This window comes from Lathamus discolor, chromosome 7, assembly GCF_037157495.1.
Source record: "Lathamus discolor isolate bLatDis1 chromosome 7, bLatDis1.hap1, whole genome shotgun sequence".
NCBI lineage: Eukaryota > Metazoa > Chordata > Aves > Psittaciformes > Psittacidae > Lathamus > Lathamus discolor.
The window spans coordinates 23,237,065-23,256,705 of record NC_088890.1 but is presented as its reverse complement, the minus strand read 5'-3'; the positions used below and the strand labels follow the sequence as shown (position 1 = coordinate 23,256,705).

Sequence of the window (19,641 nt, the reverse complement as noted above, 5' to 3'; positions counted from 1 at the left end):
CTTGACCTGTAATAATCCAGAAAAAGTAAAGATTTTGCAAACATTGTACTATTCTTAGTTTGTCCATCCTGCTCTTGCCATCTCTGACATTTCATTTACCTGCATGAGCTGATTTGGGTTGCACATGTCTTTGGAACTTGCTTCTGTTTCTTAGTTGTGCTTGTTGACATACCACATGCTGTAGAAGTGATAAATGCTACTTTGATCTGCGTGTTGCTTATTGCTACTGTCACTGGTTTCTTCCTTAAGTCTACATGTTTCTTTTGGTGAATGTTGAGGCAGCAACATCACATTACAAAATCCAGATCTGCTTCACAGGTAAGGAACATTCAGTTGCTCCTGTGTGGAGATGATCCTGGAAGATGGGAACAGAAAAATCTTTATTTAAAAGTTGCCAATCCCAGCTCTGTGGAGTTTACAGGGAGACCGCTGGTAATATATTATTCATAATTCATATATTCATAATATTCATATAATATTCCTGTTCCATTGCCTGCATATTCTGTGCAGATAGAGAAGAGAGACTGCAAAGGATGCTGTTTAATGTAACCTAGACACTTGCTTTTAAGCCAACCCAAGGAGATGGGGGAGTCTGTGTGCACTGTATGCTGCTGCCTTCTGTGGGCATGTTTAAAAATAACAAAAAAAACCTTAAACCAATATCACAGAAAAGATTTTTTTCTATCATCTGCTAAAAGGTACCATAGAAAGGAATCAGAAGAGTGCTTCTGAGGATTCCTGAGGCTTTTCAGTATGGTCTTTTCTGGGGCTGGTTCTGCAGCAGCATTTGTGCTCCTTGGCTAATCTTAGGCTTCCTGATGATACAGCCTTTCTCAGCAATATCAGTGCATGTGGGTAAGCATAGAAAGGAAAAATGGATACCAAGGAATGCTAAAGGTTGAATTGCAGCAGCTCATTATGCCAGAGAAAAGAATGCCCTGTACAGTGTGGATTTGTCCTGCTTTCTTTCCCCTCTCTCTGCTCCTCTGCAGTGTACTTAACATGCAGAAATTGCAATCTCTTTGTTAGCTGTAGATCAGCCTGATGGTGAGAGGAAGGAGAGGAAGCATGCTGTTAACTTTCAGTTCTTTTTCCTAGATGCAGAGAGCTAGCTGTCTGAATTACACATAACTGCAGTATGTTTTCCCTACACGTTTATTTTCCTGCCTCAGTGTGAAATCAAGTGACTGTGAATAGTTTGGAGAGGAACTATCAGAGACATGCTGGAGGGTAATCCTCTCTCTGCCTTTCTCTTGATGCATTATCTAGAGGTCAGTCTTGTTTTTTTACTGGGAAGACAATCAGAATTCCTTGATGTGGGGAAACTGGGAGCAGAATAAAGGTTTTTCTGAAAGCGACAGACTTAAGAGCTCTGTCTTGGAGCTCTCACAGGTGATGAGAGGCAGGAGTGAACTCTGCCTGGGGATGCACAACAGATCCTCTGCCTAAGTGAACAACTGCAGTATCTGCAGTTAAGCTTTACTTAGTAAGAGTAGTGAAAAAAACAAGGAGCCAAGAGCAAAGGAGGTCTAAAAAAACTGAGGGTAGAGTGAGTGGAGATGTGGTCTTCTGAGCTGCAAGTCCTGTGAGCATCTGCATTCCCAGTGGAGGCATGGCAGGGAAGCAGCCAGGCCTCATATTTTGCCTGGGACAGTGGCAGTTGCGCAGATCATGAGGAACTGCTGCTTTCTTCCGCTGTGCCCGGTGTTTCAGATGCCACAATAGCTATCAGGAGCTATTACTGCAGGTAGGGTACTGCTGCCCCTTCCTCCCTGATCTCTAGTCAGAGACTGGTAGTAGCTTGGTGGTTGGCTGAGTGCTGTTGTCTGTTAGTGGCTGTTTCATCCAAGTCTCTTTTTCAGGTAAGGTAAGTTTGGAAGGGGTATTAAGTGCTTTGGCAAAGACAACCTCAAAAGCCACTTGGAATCTGGTGTTTAGGTGTGTTTCAAATATCAGAAGTATGTCTTCACCATCACAAACCTGTGAATTGAGTCACTTAAAAGTGTGCAGTAAGTTGTGTTTTTTCTCTCGCCAAGGTGTTTGTGTCAGCAGAGCCTAATCACAAATGACAGGTTCTTTACCCCAATGTGTTTGTTTTGGTGTTGTGTTCAAGTGTGGGATAAAGCAGACTGCTGCTGCCCTCAGATAGGTATTTTCACAGGAAAATGCCCATTTTGTAGGATGCATAAGAACTGTAACAGTACATGAGAGTTGAAGGCTGAGCATGAATATAGTAACTGACCTAATTTCCTTTTCAAAGTAGGTTAATCCCTCTGATTTGACAATACTACCAGCTATTTTTAATAAGTAATGAAAATATAGAAAGACCTCAGCCTGATAAAAAGGAAAGTTTACAAAACACAGATTAACACTTCCAGCACTGAGGGTCTGCTCCAGCACTCTAGACAACACTGTATGGCTAAAATCAGGTTGTTGGACAAAGGAGTAAATCAGGGATTGTGTAATGTACTATAGATATATGTGCAATAGCTGTGTTGTTAAAATCCAGAGTTTCTTAATTAAAACAAATATCCCTGTTGTATCTACAAACAGACTGGAAGCCAGGTGAAAACCTGACCTGTAGAGCTGAAAATGGAAATATCTGCTTAATTAGACTGCAGTAGGTATTTATGTATCGTTGTATTGCAATCAAATATTTGATGTTTCATTAGTAAACTTTATAATCTCCTGAAAAATAATAATAAAAAAAAAAGAATGCAGTCACTTGTCAGTTTAAAATCCAAAGGAAAGCTGAACATCTCATTTGTTTTACTGTGTCGTCTAGGCTTGCACTTGCTAACAGGCAGTTTGGGTGCTGCAAAATGTAAATCAACGGCAAACAATGTAGCAAATGTTCATTAGGGTGCAGCCTTCAGCGTTATTACAAGATGTGAAGTGGTGCTTCTTTTTCTCTAGAGATACAGACTGGCTCCTGTACTTTACCAGCTCTCTGGAGCAGCAGTTTGAAAAGAGAACTTCCCAAAATAATCTTTCTCAAAATTCATTGTACAAAATTCACTAGTGTGGTTTCTGGCTTTTAGAGGGTTATAAATGTATTTACTTAGGCATTTAAAACAGAGCAGCTTGTCTTCATAAAATTGAACATTGTACAGAAGGCAGTCAGTTTTACACTACACTTGCAACACTGAGTTACAGTAATACCTGAGTGGGTATGTCCTGTATTTTAAAGACTAAATTCTTGCAAATTGGTGAAAGAAAATAAGGCTTTACACAAACCACTCATGTTAGAATTTTTACCTTCATAGAATCATAGCATAATTAGGGTTGGAAAGGACTTTAAGATCATCTAGTTCAAACCCCCCTGTCATGGGCAGGGACACCTCCCACTAAACCATGCCACCCAAGGCTCTGTCCATCCTGGCCTTGAACACTGCCAGGGATGGAGCATTCACAGCTTCCCTGGGCAACCCATTCCAGTGCCTCACCACCCTCACAATAAAGAACTTCCTTCTTATATCCAATCTAAACTTTCCCTGTTTAAGTTTTAACCCATTACCTCCTATTACTACAGTCCCTAATGAGCAGTCCCTCCCCAGCATCCTTATAGCCCACCCTTCAGATACTGAAGGCTGCTCTGAAGTCTCCATGCAGCCTTCTCTTCTCCAGGCTGAAGAGCCCCAACTTTCTCAGCCTGGCTCCATACAGGAGGTGCTTCAGCCCCTGATCATCCTCGTGGCCTCCTCTGGACTTGTTCCAACAGTTCCATGTCCTTTTTATGTTGAGGACACCAGAACTGCACACAATACTCCAGGTGAGGTCTCACAAGAGCAGAGTAGAGGGGCAGGATCACCTCCTTTGACCTGCTGGTCACGCTCCTTTTCATGCAGCCCAGGATACGGTTGGCTTTCTGGCTGTGAGCACACTGAAACTGGCTCATGCTCAGTTTCTCATCAACCAACACCCTCAAGTCCTTCTCTGCAGGGCTGCTCTGAATCTCTTCTCTGCCCAACCTATAGCTGTGCCTGGGATTGCTCCGACCCAGGTGTAGGACCTTGCACAGTATAACCTAAGAACTGATTTGTTTTCAAATAAAATCTTCAAAAAGGCAGAATGAGTCTTAAAAATGCAGTTTGCTCTAAGAGTTTGAACTGCCTCTGAGTTTTAATTGCACTATAACAAAATTGTATAGAGACCACATATTTGCGGTTAACTCGTCTTACTCAGGTCTTTGTTCAGGTGTATATGAATCAGGGGGCTACTTTCAAAGTGTTTGTTGAGTATTTATTGATTTTAATGTGACCAACACCCTATGTTAAAAGCCCCATATAATGAGAAAACAATGAGTGAGGAGTTAGCAGACTAGCAGTAGATCCTGTGCTGGTATTCAGGTCACTTCAAAGTGGAGTGTGGGCAGCAGAGAGCTAGGAGCTGCTGCTGTTTCCTTCCTGGGAAAAATTTGTAACCTCCAAAAATATAGTATGGTAGGCTTAAATTATTTTTTAAACTCTTACCTAGTAGCTTAAGAAAATAGGAAGATTTTTTTATTTTTTTTTAATGTGCAAAATAATATAAATCCCTACAAGGAATCATAGAATCACAGAATCCCAAGGGTTGGAAGGGACCTCAAAAGATCATCTAGTCCAACCCCCCCGCAAGAGCAGGGTAACCTACAATACATCACACAGGAACTTGTCCAGGCGGGCCTTGAATATCTCCAGTGTAGGAGACTCCACAACCCCCCTGGGCAACCTGTTCCAGTGCTCTGTCACTCTTACAGTAAAGAAGTTCTTCCTGATGTTAACGTGGAACTTCCTATGCTCCAGTTTACACCCATTGCCCCTTGTCCTATCACTGGATATCACTGAAAAAAGCCTAGCTCCATCATCCTGACACCTACCCTTTACATATTTGTAAACATTGATGAGGTCACCCCTCAGTCTCCTCTTCTCCAAGCTAAAGAGACCCAGCTCCCTCAGCCTCTCCTCATAAGGGAGATGTTCCACTCCCTTAATCATCTTTGTGGCTCTGCGCTGGACTCCTTCAAGCAATTCCCTGTCCTTCTTGAACAGAGGGGCCCAGAACTGGACGCAATATTCCAGATGCGGCCTCACCAAGGCTGAGTAGAGGGGGAGGAGAACTTCTCTTGACCTACTAACCACACCCTTTCTAATGCACCCTAAGATGCCATTTGCCTTCTTGGCCGCAAGAGCACATTGCTGGCTCATGGTCATCCTCCTATCCACCAGGACCCCCAGGTCCCTTTCCCCTTCGCTACTTTCCAGCAGGTCAACCCCCAACCTGTACTGGTACATGGGGTTGTTCTTCCCCAGATGCAAGACTCTACACTTGCCCTTGTTAAAGGAGGGAGTTTAGTAGCAAATTTGAGATAAATTAATTCATCTTCCTTTAAAATACTGTCAGAAGAAAGACTGATTCCTGTCTTTGCTATACAAAGTGCTTCTCCCGCAGGCTTTGAGGGAACTTGAAGTGTATATGGCCCGTTTTCCAATGACTTGGGGTGGGAGTGAAGCAGTTTCCTTGTCTTGTAGGTCAAGGTATGTTTCTAGATTGCCTGTAAGCAATTTGTCATTCAAAATTGCAAGCACATTAGAGTTTAGGTTTCTTAAAATTGATTTTGGAGGAAAAAAAATACTGTATCAAAACAGAGGAGAAAAATCTAGAATTTAAGCTTGAGTCTTGTTTCACTTAACTTTGCATTAAGGAAGGAGAGGGTAAGAAGACTGTAGGGTTCTGCTAGTTGTTTGGAGAACACCTCTGAACCTGCAGTTTCCAGAGTACACTGTCGTTAATAATGAAGCACAGGTATGTAGATGCAGCAACTCACAATTCAGGTTAAAGTCCTTAAAGGATGGTTAGAGGAAAAGCAGGAGGCCAGTATGGCCATCACTTCACAGCCAAAAAAAGAATGTACTGAGTAAAGCTTGTAATGGATTGGACAAGAGAGCAGTTTAAACACAAATCTGCGTGTTAAAAAGCAAAGGGTATTTATTTTGCTATGCTAGTCTTTTCCTTGAGTTGGAATTAATAGAATTTGAGTAAGCATCCTTATAAAATTTCTACTGAATCTAGGAAATGGCAGAAACCATACACAGTGGAAGTACAGTATGGTTTTTCAGCTTTCTCTTCCCTGTGTCATTTTACTACTAGTTTTCTGTCATTTGATATAACTTGCAAGTTTCTTGTCTCTTTAACCTACATGTTGAGTACTCGTGCCCTCATGGGAGGACACCATAATCTCTTTTCTCTAGAAGTACCTCCTGTGTGACAGGTCACAGCCACTCTTGCAGTGGATGGAGTAAAGCAGGCTAAACCCAGCCAAGCTGACTCCTTCTTGGCTTATGTGGTCAAGGAAGGCAACAAACCCAAACAATTATATGAAGTTGCATTTGTCCTAATAAACCTTGACAGACTTAAAGTGTCTCTGAGAAGTGACTTGGGACACATCTTCACTCCTTTGATTAAAGACGCAGGTTTCTCAAATTTGCTAGTCATGTATTCTCTATTTCTTTCCCAGAGCCTCAGAAGAAGCAGGGATAGTAAGAGGACAGACATTTCTCATCCCTATAAAATGAACATAGGACAGTAATCGAGAACTCTAGCAGAAGGTTTTTCAAAAGCAGAGAACAAATGTGCCTACTTGTAATTAATTGCTGTTCCCATGTTCCAGTGTTTCATAAATTATAAGTAAAGGGAGATACAAACAATTGCAGCAGTCAGCAAGGGGACAAGTGGTTAAAAAATTAGGCCATACCGGAAAGACTGACAGTGCTTAACATGAGCTTATAATTACAAGAGAGTGCTTGTGATAAAGAAACAAAGGCATGATTACACATAAGGAACAGCAGCTAGCTTTTGTTGGTTAACGGTGAAAGGTGTTTCAAATGAATGCATACGTAAGAGTAATACAAGCTCTGTCAGTTTTCCAAGTATCCAAAGCATTTGGGAAAACATTCTTGTGTTCATGGACAGCAAAGGCCTGCAGAATATAAAGGAGTTTAAAGCAGAGAACAGAACAGAACTGAGAACTGTTGCTAAAGGGTCTCCATCCTGGACTCCACACAGTAGAACTGTTCAACTTCTCTAACAATGTCCTGTAGAGTAAATGCTCAGAGGACCCAGACACAGAAAATACAACTTTGAAGATTTCCAGAACAGGATTCCCAGATGGAAGTACCAGCATTTGCCTCCTATTCTTGATGCTAGATCTAGAGGTGATGAATGATGTCTGAAGAGAAAAATGCCTGGGCTGCCAGCACACACATGAAAGCAAGGAGACATCCAGAGTGAACAAAGGCATTCAACTATCTTATATACAGGCTACAAAAGCCCATGAGATATGTCTTGCACATACTCATGGTTAGAACACTAGTGGGCCTGCTCTAGACTGTAAATGTGTCTGGCAGTTAAAATGTGTACTGCAAGTAATGCTGGATATATTGAAACTTGACCTTGGTGATTGTGCCCCTTGTAGGTAGACGCTGGACCTGGGTTGCAGGGATGAGTTCCCACTCTTCTTTTCCCAGATGTTTTTTAAGTGGCTGTGTCCACACCACTAATTCCTCTGTGTGGTGCTTTGTTTGTATGCCTGTTGTTAAGGAGAATAAAACATAGGAGGTGCCTTAGAAATATTCATAGTAGTGACAATACCAACTCTTGTTGCCTATTTGCCCTTTTGCTTTTAATGAAAATGGAAAGCAAGTTAGGTGACCTGATACGGGAGACTACTGCAGCAGCAGTTATTTGTATCCATAGTGTTTTAGATAGGCAAGTCTTGGTTTCATTTGGCAGTTAATATGAAGTGTAGGTGCTCATAGCCTGTAAAAAACAAAGCACTTGCACATCTTCAGCGGTCTTGGGTAGAAAGGGATGGAAAATTCAGGATTAGTTTCTCCAGGCCTTGCTAACTCCTTCAGTGAAGAACTGGGAAAAATGTCTTGCCTGCGTGATAGCTTTAAACTTCCTTATAATGTAGCTCAATAGGGTTGTTAATTTCAACCTTGAAATATACAAAAGAAGCTTTTTTTTAAATTCTAGGAGGAGGGTGTTTGCCATAAAGTTTATGATTACTCCTTGAGAGTTTTTATCGGTGGACATTTAGAAGAGCTGCAGTGTCCAGCAGTGCAGTGTCCAGCAGTGTTGAGCTGCTTGTTCCCTTTTAGTGCTGGAGATAACTCTTCCCATATGCTTCAAACTACAAGAGAGATTTGTGGTCTGATTACTTTAATAGTTTTTACTAATGGACATTGATTATACAGGGCTTATTAGGAACATTCTGGAAAGCTATAGCTGGTTATAAGCCATTCTCTGTTCTTAGTGAAAATCACAATGATTTATACAAATACAGAGCTCGGACAAGATCAAGGTATTGAGGAAAATTAGTAATTAGCTAAGGTTTCCATAGATATTCCCTTAAACTTGCTTATCTATAATCCTAAACTGCCTAAATCTGGGATTTCTTTCTTCTGCCTTCTTCAGGATTTGTGCTTTATTTTGTTCTTCAGGGATTCTTGAAGACCACATTACTGAAGCTGGGATGTGCATGGCTTACAACTGTGCAAGCCTAAAAATGTCTAAAAGATGCTTACTCAGCAGTGGGGCTTGTTCCTGCAGTCAAGTGGGGGAAGGTGGTAAAATTCAGCCATTAATATTAATTTCTAATACAAAGACTCAGTTTGAAATAGCAGCTGGCTAGACTATAAGCTAGCCTTTATAGCAGAATGAAGGCAGTACTCAATTACATAATTTTAACTGCTTCTCTGCTAATATGTTTCCCAATGTTTAATAAAGCTGAAAAATTGTGATTTTTTTTTTTTTTTTTAATCATCACTGTTTTAATTTCTTGTGTAGGTCTTGTGATCTCTTGAGCTAAAAGTTAAAGGTTTCCTTCAGTCACATCTTCAGTCACATCTGCTTTGCTTTTTAGAAGTTGTCATGTGATACTAATAGTGATTGCAGAGGAGGGGGAAAAGTTGTAATTATGTCCAGGTGCATTTGGTTACATCCCTTTTTTCCTTCTGGAACAGATCGTGATTCAATACTGAATTAAGCTATAAATGCTACTGAATATAGTACAAACTAAAGCTTAACTAAAATGGTATGTAGAAATAAGACACAACTGGCATTTGTGGGAAGCAGTGGTATGCAGTTTTTGAAAATGAGACAACCCTTCTAGTTTTCAGTAATTTGGCTTCAGATAGTGTTTTAGAGGATTTAGTTTTTATTTTGTATCATTACATTTATCATTCAGGATATTTCCTCTGTGTAGATATTTGCTTCAGCTGTTGTTGTTTTGAAAAATCCAGTTGATGTCTCCTTAAGATCCCTTTTTGTTGTTGTTAATTACCAGTCATAAGAAAACAGGCAACATCAAAGCCTGCTATCCACTTAAAACTGTGAATGTGTAAATGTACAGCAGGTTTATAGTTATTTCATATTCTTTAAAGCATGAAAACTCAATTATTTTCTGTCAAAGATGGTTTTAAAATGACAACATTTTCCATCATTGGCTTTTGTATTGAATATACAGCTGGGAAGTAGCTCAGCACATGGCAGATGAAACTGGAAAAGGGAAGGATCTTTTATCATTGTATCTGCAAAGCCACAAGAATAGATACACATACCGTAACAATACGTAGCAACTACCTCTAGGTAGGGAAGTGTTAGAGGCTGCGTCCTCTTCAGTGCTTAGGGAGGCTAGCTTTTTGGAGAAAATGAAATTGGGAGTCAGTGAACAGAAGACAGATCCCTCTCCACATGCAATGTTTACATCCGCTTCTAGGAAACTTTTCAATCCCCACTTGTTCTGATCAAGTGAGCAGTTGCTGTGTTTTGCATAGTGTAGTGTTCCTCTGACCCTTGACAGGTCTCAAAGCTGTATCACTTCATTTGACTTAAAGATCAGGACAACAGGTTCAGGATGTATGACTGTGTATAGTCATAGTAGTTAACAGTCCTGCCTCTCCCTGATCCTCCTGTGTATAGGAGAGAACACTTACTAGAATACAGTAGAAAGTGCAGCTGCAGGAATGCTACTGGTAACACTTCTTTTTTTGTTGAAAAGGAAGGCAGGGAGGGAAAGATGAACTAATTTAGGTATTTGAAATAGTGAATGCCTTGTAATTTCTAAGGAGAGTTATTTGATGTTATAATTTTAAACCTCCGTGCTAACAGAAAGCTTGATGAGATAATGACTTTCTACAATAACCTTTTGAAATCAAAATCAGGACTTTAATTATAGCTTGGCTCACGTCTGAACAACTGTATTGCCTTCTAGACACTTGACAAGCTTTGTCTGTGTTACCAGTGAGCTCTCAGGTTTGGCATTTTGTTAGATCGAGAGGCGTTTGAATACCAGAAACATTAAGAGAAGAGGATGAAGGGACATAAGCAAGACTATGTGGCATTCCCTACTCTGTTTTACTGCAATGGTTTTATTTTCTTTTTATTTCCTCTTTTATTTCTAAATGGGGCAGGGGGGCAGGGAAAAACCTGCCACCTGCCTTGGGTGGCTTTGATTGGTGTCAGTAAGTAGACAGTCTACAGCAATCTTGACACTGCTTCACTGCACTGGAAACCCCAGGGCTAATTTAACATCCTGTTTTGTACACAAAAAAAGTGGATACATTTTGATTCACAAGAAAGGAGCTAGGAAAGGGGGAGCCTGAAAACTCCCCATAATTTCACCTTGCCCTTATCTCTTGGGAGGGGAATACTGAGAGTGAAACAAGGGTGACAGGGACAGGTCACTCCAGTGTCGGATCATATTTTGCTGAAGCAATCACATTACATTCCTCAAGGAATTTGTAACACTTTCTGGACATTCCCCTGGTTTGCATGCATGGAGCTTTGAAGGAATCAGGTTTGAGGTGTGGGTAGAAACTAAAGAAGAAAGGTAACTCGTGATATAACCAGACTTGCGCTTTTCACCTCAAATATCAGGAGTGTTTGAAAACTGGAGAGAAACCCCCCAGGCCTCCCAGTGATCTTCAGTCTGTACCTTGTTCCCCACCAAGTGAAGAAAATACATCTCTGCCAAAGCAGAGCAGCAGGCTGCAGGGTTAGTCGTGATGTTGTGAGCTGCTTATTTCTGTAGCCATGCCCTCATCCTTCACTGAGAGGGGAGGATGTTGTGCCCACAGGATGTACTGTTGTCTTTTCAGACCTCCTGGAGCCATTTCAGACTGTGTTCTTCTTTAGTGTTCATGGCAAATGGGGTAAGGTTTGGCCCTTAATGAATGATGATAAATGTCCCATTAAGTCAGGGTTTTTTCCACTTTGATGTTAAAATAAGCTTCTTTGTGATTGTTTTTGCTTTTATGAAGTTTTATTTTACAGATATGGCCATTGTAAATTCCACCTGGTACCTATGAATACTTATTTTTCTACCATATACGTAATTGGTCTTCTATGTGTGCAGTAAATATGCATCTACATGTAAAGACACAAGTTTTCCCATGACACACTGTGCAATTAAAGTAGTAGCTTCCAAGCTTAGTGAAAATGACCATAGACGAAACAGCTTGCAGGCATCTATACAGCTTACCCCCCACTCCCGCCCCCGCGCAGCATTCCCAGTAACACTCAGTTCCTTTGTTTATCTGTTTTAAAATTAATTCTGAAGGTGAAAACAGTTATATAAAGGCCACTTGCTGTAGAGATAACAGTAATAAACCAGTATTTATAGATTTTTTTAGGAATCTGAGTAGGTTAAAATAGAATTATGAAAGATGCTTGCTTGTAACATTGCTGCTCAGTCACCAGTGGAAATCTGTTATTTGTTCTTTACTGTGAGGGTGGTGAGGCACTGGCATGGGTTGCCCAAAGAAGTGGTAAATGAGCCATCCCTGGCACTGTTCAAGGCCAGGTAGGACAGAGCCTTGGGCAACATAGTCAAGGGTGAGGTGTCCCTCCGTGATGGGTTAAACTAAAAGATCTTAAGGTCCTTTCCAACCCAAAGTGTGAAGTAACAAACTATGAATTTCAGATGCTCATCAAATGGTAAAATAGCAATGGTCATTTTACAGCACTCCTCAGACTCCAGCCTAAAGGTTAGAACTATAGTGGTCTCTGTAGAGGTAGAGATAAAAGTAACTTGACTGCATTGTGTCTGCTCACTGGAAGGAACATCTGACTAATCTTTAGACATGAGTACTTTTATATCAGGCCCCTCACTTTCATAGTTTAAGGTTGCTGTTAATTCTGCTACATCCTGAAAGGCATGAACGTGTGGTATGTGGGATTGTAAGAACCCCAGTGAAAGTAATTGTGATTTTCTACAGTGTGGTTCAAGTTCCTATGTAAAAGAGTGTGTATGCAAACAACTGCAAAGCTATCCCTGCTAATATTGGCCAGACACAAGGGATTCATATGTTATAGATGGAAACAGGATTGCTAAAGATTTATATATTTCATTGCAGATGTGACGAATATGTCACACAGTTGGATGAAATGCAGCGGCAGCTTGCAGCAGCTGAGGATGAGAAGAAGACTCTGAACTCCTTGCTTCGGATGGCTATCCAGCAGAAACTGGCACTGACCCAGCGGCTGGAGCATTTGGAGCTTGACCATGAGCAGTCCAAAAGGGCACGTACAAAATCTTCCAAAGCCAAGAGCAGTAACCCGGGCGTAAGTCATATTCAGTCCTGCGGAGACAGGTCTGAAGGATCTGTCCTTAACAACCAGGTGTTTTGTAATGAGAAATATAAAATCTATTGTGACTAGGACAGGTATGTAGAAAAAATCACATTATGTATCTTACCTTATGCTGTAAATGTCAGCGTAAATCCCCACTATCTAATGTCGCAGTGAGTTGGCTTGTACTAGTATGTTGTTGAACCAGGTAATACAAATTGTATTATGGTGGTCTTAACTGTAACTAATTCATAAGTATGGGGATGCTATTAACGAGTTAATAGTGGAAAGGAATTAGCTTTTTTCCACAATTAACATGTATGGGTTTTGCTGTTTATGGTAAGTGTTAAAAGAGTACACCTGATATAGCATATCTGGTGCTACTAATTGTAGTTTGTGTAGTACAAATGTGATCCTTTCTCCAGGGTTGCAGCATACTTCAGAAAAAGCATTTACAGGCAGAAACAAACAGAAAACCTTCCTTGTTATTGTGGCTTAAGAAGTGATGAAAAGCAAATGTTAAAATGCAGAGCATTTTGAAACTGGAACCAAACTTAATTTGCCTATTGTGGCAGATATTAAGAACTTGCTGTCAGATCATCACTGTCCAAAGTCCTAAAGCTTTTATAGGCTATAAAAGCTACAAGAAATATTGGTAGGGTATGTTATTTACACTCTGCTTCCCTCTCTTCAGAGGGTTAACAGAATAAACTTGCACATTTATATTAAAAATATGCAATATTTACCCCATCTGATATAAAACTTAAAATTTGAAGAGTTGGGATCCTATGTGGTAGACAGTTCCACTTTAAGAAGTTATGCTGTGGAAAAGTGTCATGTCCTGAAAGGATCTTTGTGGTTTCATATAGCTCCTTGCAAACATAACTCTTTGGAAAGAATATGTTCTATATATTACTGTAGCCACACAACATATATGTGTAGAATTAATGTGACTATGGTCTAGTATTGTCAGTCACAAAACAGGTTTTCTCAGCTTTCAGTATTAACCTAAATAGGGTTAGTATTTCAGAGCTCTGATCATTATTTATTTTTTAAATACGCAAAAGATACTGTATTCCTTATGCAAGCGCATGTTTCACAGGGCTCTACATTATAGGCACAGGAAATTGAACCAGATCATTCTGCTAATAATTATTTATGAAGTAGCTTAGTATACATGTTAATCTTTAAAAGCAAGCAAACCTTTGTCTGCTATTAAACTTCTAAGAGGCCTTTTTAGCCACTTAATTACGGTATATTTGATAATACAGAAGTGTACTTCATAATTGGTGCCTACATAAGAGAAAAAGATTGAAAATGTTGCTTCTAAAATTGTGGAAAACTTGTGGAGCACAGGAAGGCACACTTCTCTAAACCAGAGTTTTAAAGTGCCTCAAACTTTATTTTAGTGTAAAGCCCTGTTCATTTTGTACTCTTTCAAATAATTTTGTATGCCTCTAGTATTACTAAAAGCAGTGTGAGACTGCAAGTTGTCTGCTTGGTCGTGCTGTTTTATAATGCCATTCTAATACTCCTGGTGTGGTACTGCCTCATCTCACTACTATTTCTTATAGATGGTCAGCAGCTTGCTTCCTGCACATTGCCACTCTGCTTATAAGTAGTCAGGAGATACCACAGTACTAATATAAGGTAATAAGGAGCACAGCTTGTTTTTCCAGTGAGAGGAAACCAGAGGGAATTTTGGCTTCCCAGATACTGGGGGAGGGGGAAAGGGAAGACTTCTAAATTCATGCAGTGAGTCTTTAAACAAATGTAATATTAGAAACCTTGCTACAAAGCTGGGAACATTGGAATGCCACAGCTCAGTGCCAGAATTGCATTTATCATTATTGAGAGGAGGAAAAAGTGATTTAATTCTTAATATCTTAACTTCATTATTACTCAAATATTCTCAAACTTCACTGCTTGATAAGTTTAAAGAAATAGCAATTATGGCTTTAGGAAACCAGGCCCTATGCATCTATTATTACTTTCTTTTTAGGAAACATTGGGTTCTCCTGAATTTGAGCTTTAATTTTGCTCAGTAGCAGGTCTGATATTTTAGAAGCGAGACATCTTTTAACAATTTTCAATCCTGCTTTTCTTGTTGCTGCACAGTCTTCCAAAAGGCCCTTATTCTTCTCATTGTTGCATTAAGAATAATTTAAAAATACTTTGTAAAAGCCACATTTGAATGCTAACTTTCCCTGGTTCCATAGAAACAGTTACAATTTTGTTTCCACTACTAAAGGTAGGAATCTTTAATACAGTTTTCACTGCTTCCATGTCTCTAACGGCAGTAATTTTTCAAAATACTAATGGCAAAAAGGTAAATTGGAAACCATAACTGGATGCATTGTTAGTTTATTTCAAATTGGAACTTTCTTTAAAGACTTCAGTGTTACCACCACAGTGGTACCAGACAGACAGTGGTACCAGACTATTGCTATCAGTCTTGACTCATGCTTTCAGTTCCAAGTAGGAACAATTTTGCTGTTATGCCAGTAGCCTCAGTAGTCATTTTCATCTTCATTAATTTCTGTGAATCATCAAAAAACCAAGCAAAAAAGCCAACCTGACTGCTGTTTGAGCTTGTCAAGTTTATGGTTTGACTTCTTGGAGCACGTGTTACAAAAAGAAGTGAAGAGTGGTGATAAGGTGACTTGATCCTGCTGTTTGTATTTTTAAATAATATTTAAGATTGAGTCTTGTCGTTCTTGATTAACAGTTTCTTGAAAGGTACATTTTCTGTAAGTCCTTCATATCACTTCCAATGGGTTGGGATAAAGCATGGAAAATTCCTTAAGCCGTCACCTACCTCTGCAAGCAGGCTCTTCTGAATTATATTCTCTGCATTGGCCTGCATGATATAACTGACCTGCATGTTTCTGGAGAACCTGAAGCTTCACTGAAAATGTTTCTTGCACATTCATTGCTATTAAGTTGTGCTTGAACAGCAAAGCTTTATTCAGTACTTGTAAGAAACGTTCTTTCTGCAAAGCTATTGCTTCCAGGCTAAACTCATACAGCATTGTTTGACTGGTGAGCTAAGGTGGCTGCTTCTACCCCAATAAGCTAACAGACACCCTCAGCCAACTAACCTGCTTTTGCAGCACGTTGTTTTCAGTTCTTTAATTGAGAAATAAACAGATTCTGATTTTTTATTTTTTTTCCCTAACGCTATTTTATTTTTCCATTTTCCAGCTGTAGAATAGTTCCTGGAGAAGGCCTTTCCATCAGTGCAACAACATTTCTTAGCCTCTTTCATTATGGTAGTCCATTGTACAAAGAATGAAAACCACTGACCTGATCCTAAATTTTGAAAACACCTTTTCCTATATATACTACTTGAAACTTCCTTTTTATGTCTGAAGCTATAAAACAAACAAGCTTTACCTAAAAGTGCTGCTGCAGTAAGAAAACTTACAAGTGCTGAAGAAACCTACTTCAAATATAATGATCACCATATTAGTTTATGATCTACTAGAAATGTTCAGATGGAGGAATTTATTTCATTGCAGATGCTCATTTTTATCTGATTGTTAAACCTGTGCACTTTTGATATTTTGATATTTTTCTTTAGCTTCTTTAATTCCTTTTGTAGAATGATTTATATAAATGCAGTGGTTTGTGCTCATAGTCTCTTTCCAATTTGGGCTTGTGATTTTTGAATTCTACATCAGCATGTGGCAGAGATTTTTTGGGGACTCTAGGTTGTAGTTAGAAAAGAGTTTCAACAAAAAAACAGGAGCTCTGCTAAACTGTGCTGTGCTTCAGCAGCTTTTTTATTATAAAATATTAAGCTTTATATGTTTAAATTACTGATTTTTTTTTTTTTAACTGCCATGTTAATTAAGAAATCCAGGGTATTCAAATTCTGGGGTTTTTTTCATATTGTATTATTATTCTTAGGAATAGTTCAATGTAACAAGAAGAAAACTTGACTCTGCTCTGGTTAAAACAGTAATAGGCACTTGAAAAATATTTAAGTAGTATTACCTATAAATTCCAGAATTCCTGGGTTCTAGGAAGTTGAAGTATTATTGATTAACAGAATTTTATACAACTATACCAGTTAAATTCCAAATTGGAATTGTTTTGTTACTTTTTCATTTTATTGTGCCAAATTATGGTACATCTAGAAAGAAAAATTCTAAAGTTGTCAATGATAGGGTGTTATATATCAGCGCCTTTCTGTCATTAATTATTGCCAGTAGTGCCTTTAATCATTTTAAGGGAGACTCTTAGAATAGCTTAGTCTAAGTCCTGTAACTTAGAACAAATGGAAAAGCTGTTTTGGAATTTATTGAAGACATGGAGCAATAAGTGAAACTGTGTGAACTCCCCCTTCGCACGTTTTAATGGGTAGTCTTACTCTAGAGATTATATATTCAAGGAATTGTAACAAATTCTGTTAGTCAGTGATATTTCGTCAGTCAAATCCTTGCAAATTCAGGGCTGTAGAGAAAAAAAAACAACAAAACAAAACCATCAAACCTAAACAAACCCAAATACACTGTGGGAACCAAACAGACTCATGTTGAACAAAACACATTTGTGGTAACAGTACAGAAAGCATATCGGGAATGTTGATATTATGTTAGCTTTGTTGGTGGTGGATGCATTTAACCATAGTATTGTTTGCGAATGTGAACAGCAAAGCATTGATATCTTCTTTTGCATGTTGTATCTAATTGTAATTTCAGGAAACAGAAACAGAGAAGTGCATCAACAAGCTGTGCCTATTGCTCAGCTGTTTGTTGAGGCTCACATGAATGATTAAATTGGTACTTGCTGAGGGGGAGCATTCCCACTACTCAAAAAAAGTTCAAATTGAAATAATATTGACAGTGGGGAAAAGATTTCTGTTTGCTGGAAAGAACGTTATTATTCCTAGATGTGGGGACTTGTATTTCCATCTTCTTTTACAGTATTGATTCATAAGAAATATTGTTACATTTAAAATAACTACATTTGTATGTGGGTATTTATTTGAAATGATGTCCAAGTACTGTATTATGTTTTATGTGCATTACCTTTTACTGGTGGATTGGTCTCCATTTAACATCATATGCATGTATTCCTGCCAAGTAACCTTTACACAGATTTGGAAAAAAAAGTAAATAAAATATAAAAAAAACCACAAAAAAAACTTAAAAGAGAATGTGGAAACTTCTGAGAAGTGTAACTGTGTGTTCATGGGTGACCTGAGGGGTAAAGAGGGCAAAACCTTACTTCCAAATGAATAGAAATATGTTGAATGTAGGAAAGATCTGCCTGCGTAAAGGTAGTCACATCGGCAGTCTCAATAAAAGAAAACAGGAATTGCATTTTCTGCTTGGTGTTTTTGCTTTGAGGTGGCGTCATTTCAGTTAGTCTTCCTGAGCCATTTTCAGTGTGGGGCTAAAGAAATGGTAATTTTTATCTGAGAGAAACTAAAAACTTGAACCCCACTTTTCTGCAGGTCTAGCAAACTGATTACTTGTGCTCATATTTACCCCGTGTGCTGTTCCATGAGATTCTCGGGGACTAGCTTTGGCCCTGATCAGACTGGTTTAATCTGAGTGGTTTCACTGAATAAGTATGCAAACACTCATACTAGTACACAAACTAGTACAAGGGAGAGTAGGACTAACGCTTTTGGTGGCAGTGGCGACAAGTCTTCCTGAAGTTACATCTTAATTTCTCATATACTCTCCAAAATGTATTAAGATGTTGTTTATCCAGTAGAATTGACAAACAACCCTGAAGGAGTGTGCTTACAGTCTTGAGGGTGAGGCTGAGGTTTACCCCATCAATACAAGGATATTCCTTGATTGATGGAATATGGTTCTATGCTATAGTTTAACAACTTTTCAGTCCCCAGGTGGGATTCCTAGAACTGTTTTGTTTATTGTTTATATTCCCGGTAGCAGTGAGTTACATTACACAAGTTAATCGGGGACTCTTCATCAGGGACTGCAGTGATAGGACAAGGGGGAATGGCTTGAACCTGCCAGAGGGGAGACTGAGATGAGCTCTTAGGCAGAAGCTCTTCCCTGTGAGGGTGCTGAGGTGCTGGCACAGGGTGCCCAGAGAAGCTGTGGCTGCCCCATCCCTGGCAGTGCTCAAGGCCAGGTTGGACACAGGGGCTTGGAGCAAGCTGCTCCAGTGGAGGGGGTCCCTGCCTGTGGCAGGGGTTGGAGCTGGAGGAGCTTTAAGGTCCCTTCCAAACCATTCTGTGATTCTAATGAACATAATTTATATTGTTACTGAAGAGTGATGTAACAGTTTTTACTTAGGCATTGGGGATGTTTGTTGAATTGTGTGCAGTAAATTATCTGAACGTATTTGCTAGGATAATTGCCCTGGTTGTGCAGTTCTGCATTTGCTGTAGTGGAAGCTTTATCTGCAGGGTGATCTAAGGGAGAAATACAAGTATCTGTATGCATGCAAGTGACAGAAGAATAAGAACAGACCTGCTGAAATAGTACAACAGTGTGATTCAAAAATGCTTTATTAAGAAAATAAGAATACAAGAGAAGGAGAATATTTAGTTTAAAAGCTTGTTTAGTGAATGGCTCCATTAAAAACATTAATGTCTTTGACTCTTTCCGTTTAGGGAAAAAATGCAGTGCCTGGAGGGAATGTCGCCTGTGCTGAGTGTAGTGGGTGGGTCACCAGCTGCATTCCAGGCTGCAGATGTTGCTGGATTTAGTCTCCGGGAAAGGAATCTGCCTGCAAATGTAACACTCCTGGGTTCTGTGGCTTCAGTAATCCATTAGTGATTGTTTGTTTCATGCAAACAAACATGTTTTCATGAAAACAAACTCATAACTTCCCAGAGGAGGAACAGGGCAGAATTCAGATGGGCTCAAGAGGCCTAACGATAAAGAGAAGCAGACCTGAAAGTCCCCATGTAGCTAGTTTCATGAGGTTAAGACAAACAAAATTAGACATAAGTGCTTTTTGGAGATGCCACTGGCTAAGATGGTAATACAAATATTTACAGAAGTTAGTTTCAAAAACAATTCACATTCTTACTTTTTT

General features: G+C 39.4%; 1 protein-coding gene across 5 annotated transcripts in view; it reads left to right on the top strand.

Moving 5' to 3' along the window:
* Positions 1-17,942, top strand: part of BICD2 (BICD cargo adaptor 2) — a 98,887-nt gene extending 80,945 nt beyond the window's left edge. For 3 of the 5 annotated variants that reach the window (XM_065687260.1, XM_065687264.1, XM_065687263.1), the window contains 3 exons: positions 12,399-12,606; positions 14,187-14,262; positions 15,817-17,942. In XM_065687260.1, coding sequence (XP_065543332.1) covers positions 12,399-12,606; positions 14,187-14,234 — 256 coding nt within the window. In that variant the 3' untranslated portion in view covers positions 14,235-14,262; positions 15,817-17,942. Of the gene's footprint in view, positions 1-12,398; positions 12,708-14,186; positions 14,263-15,816 lie in introns of all 5 variants that reach the window. The other 2 variants (XM_065687261.1, XM_065687262.1) reach the window with 2 other exon arrangements.
* The last annotated feature ends 1,699 nt before the right edge of the window (positions 17,943-19,641 follow it).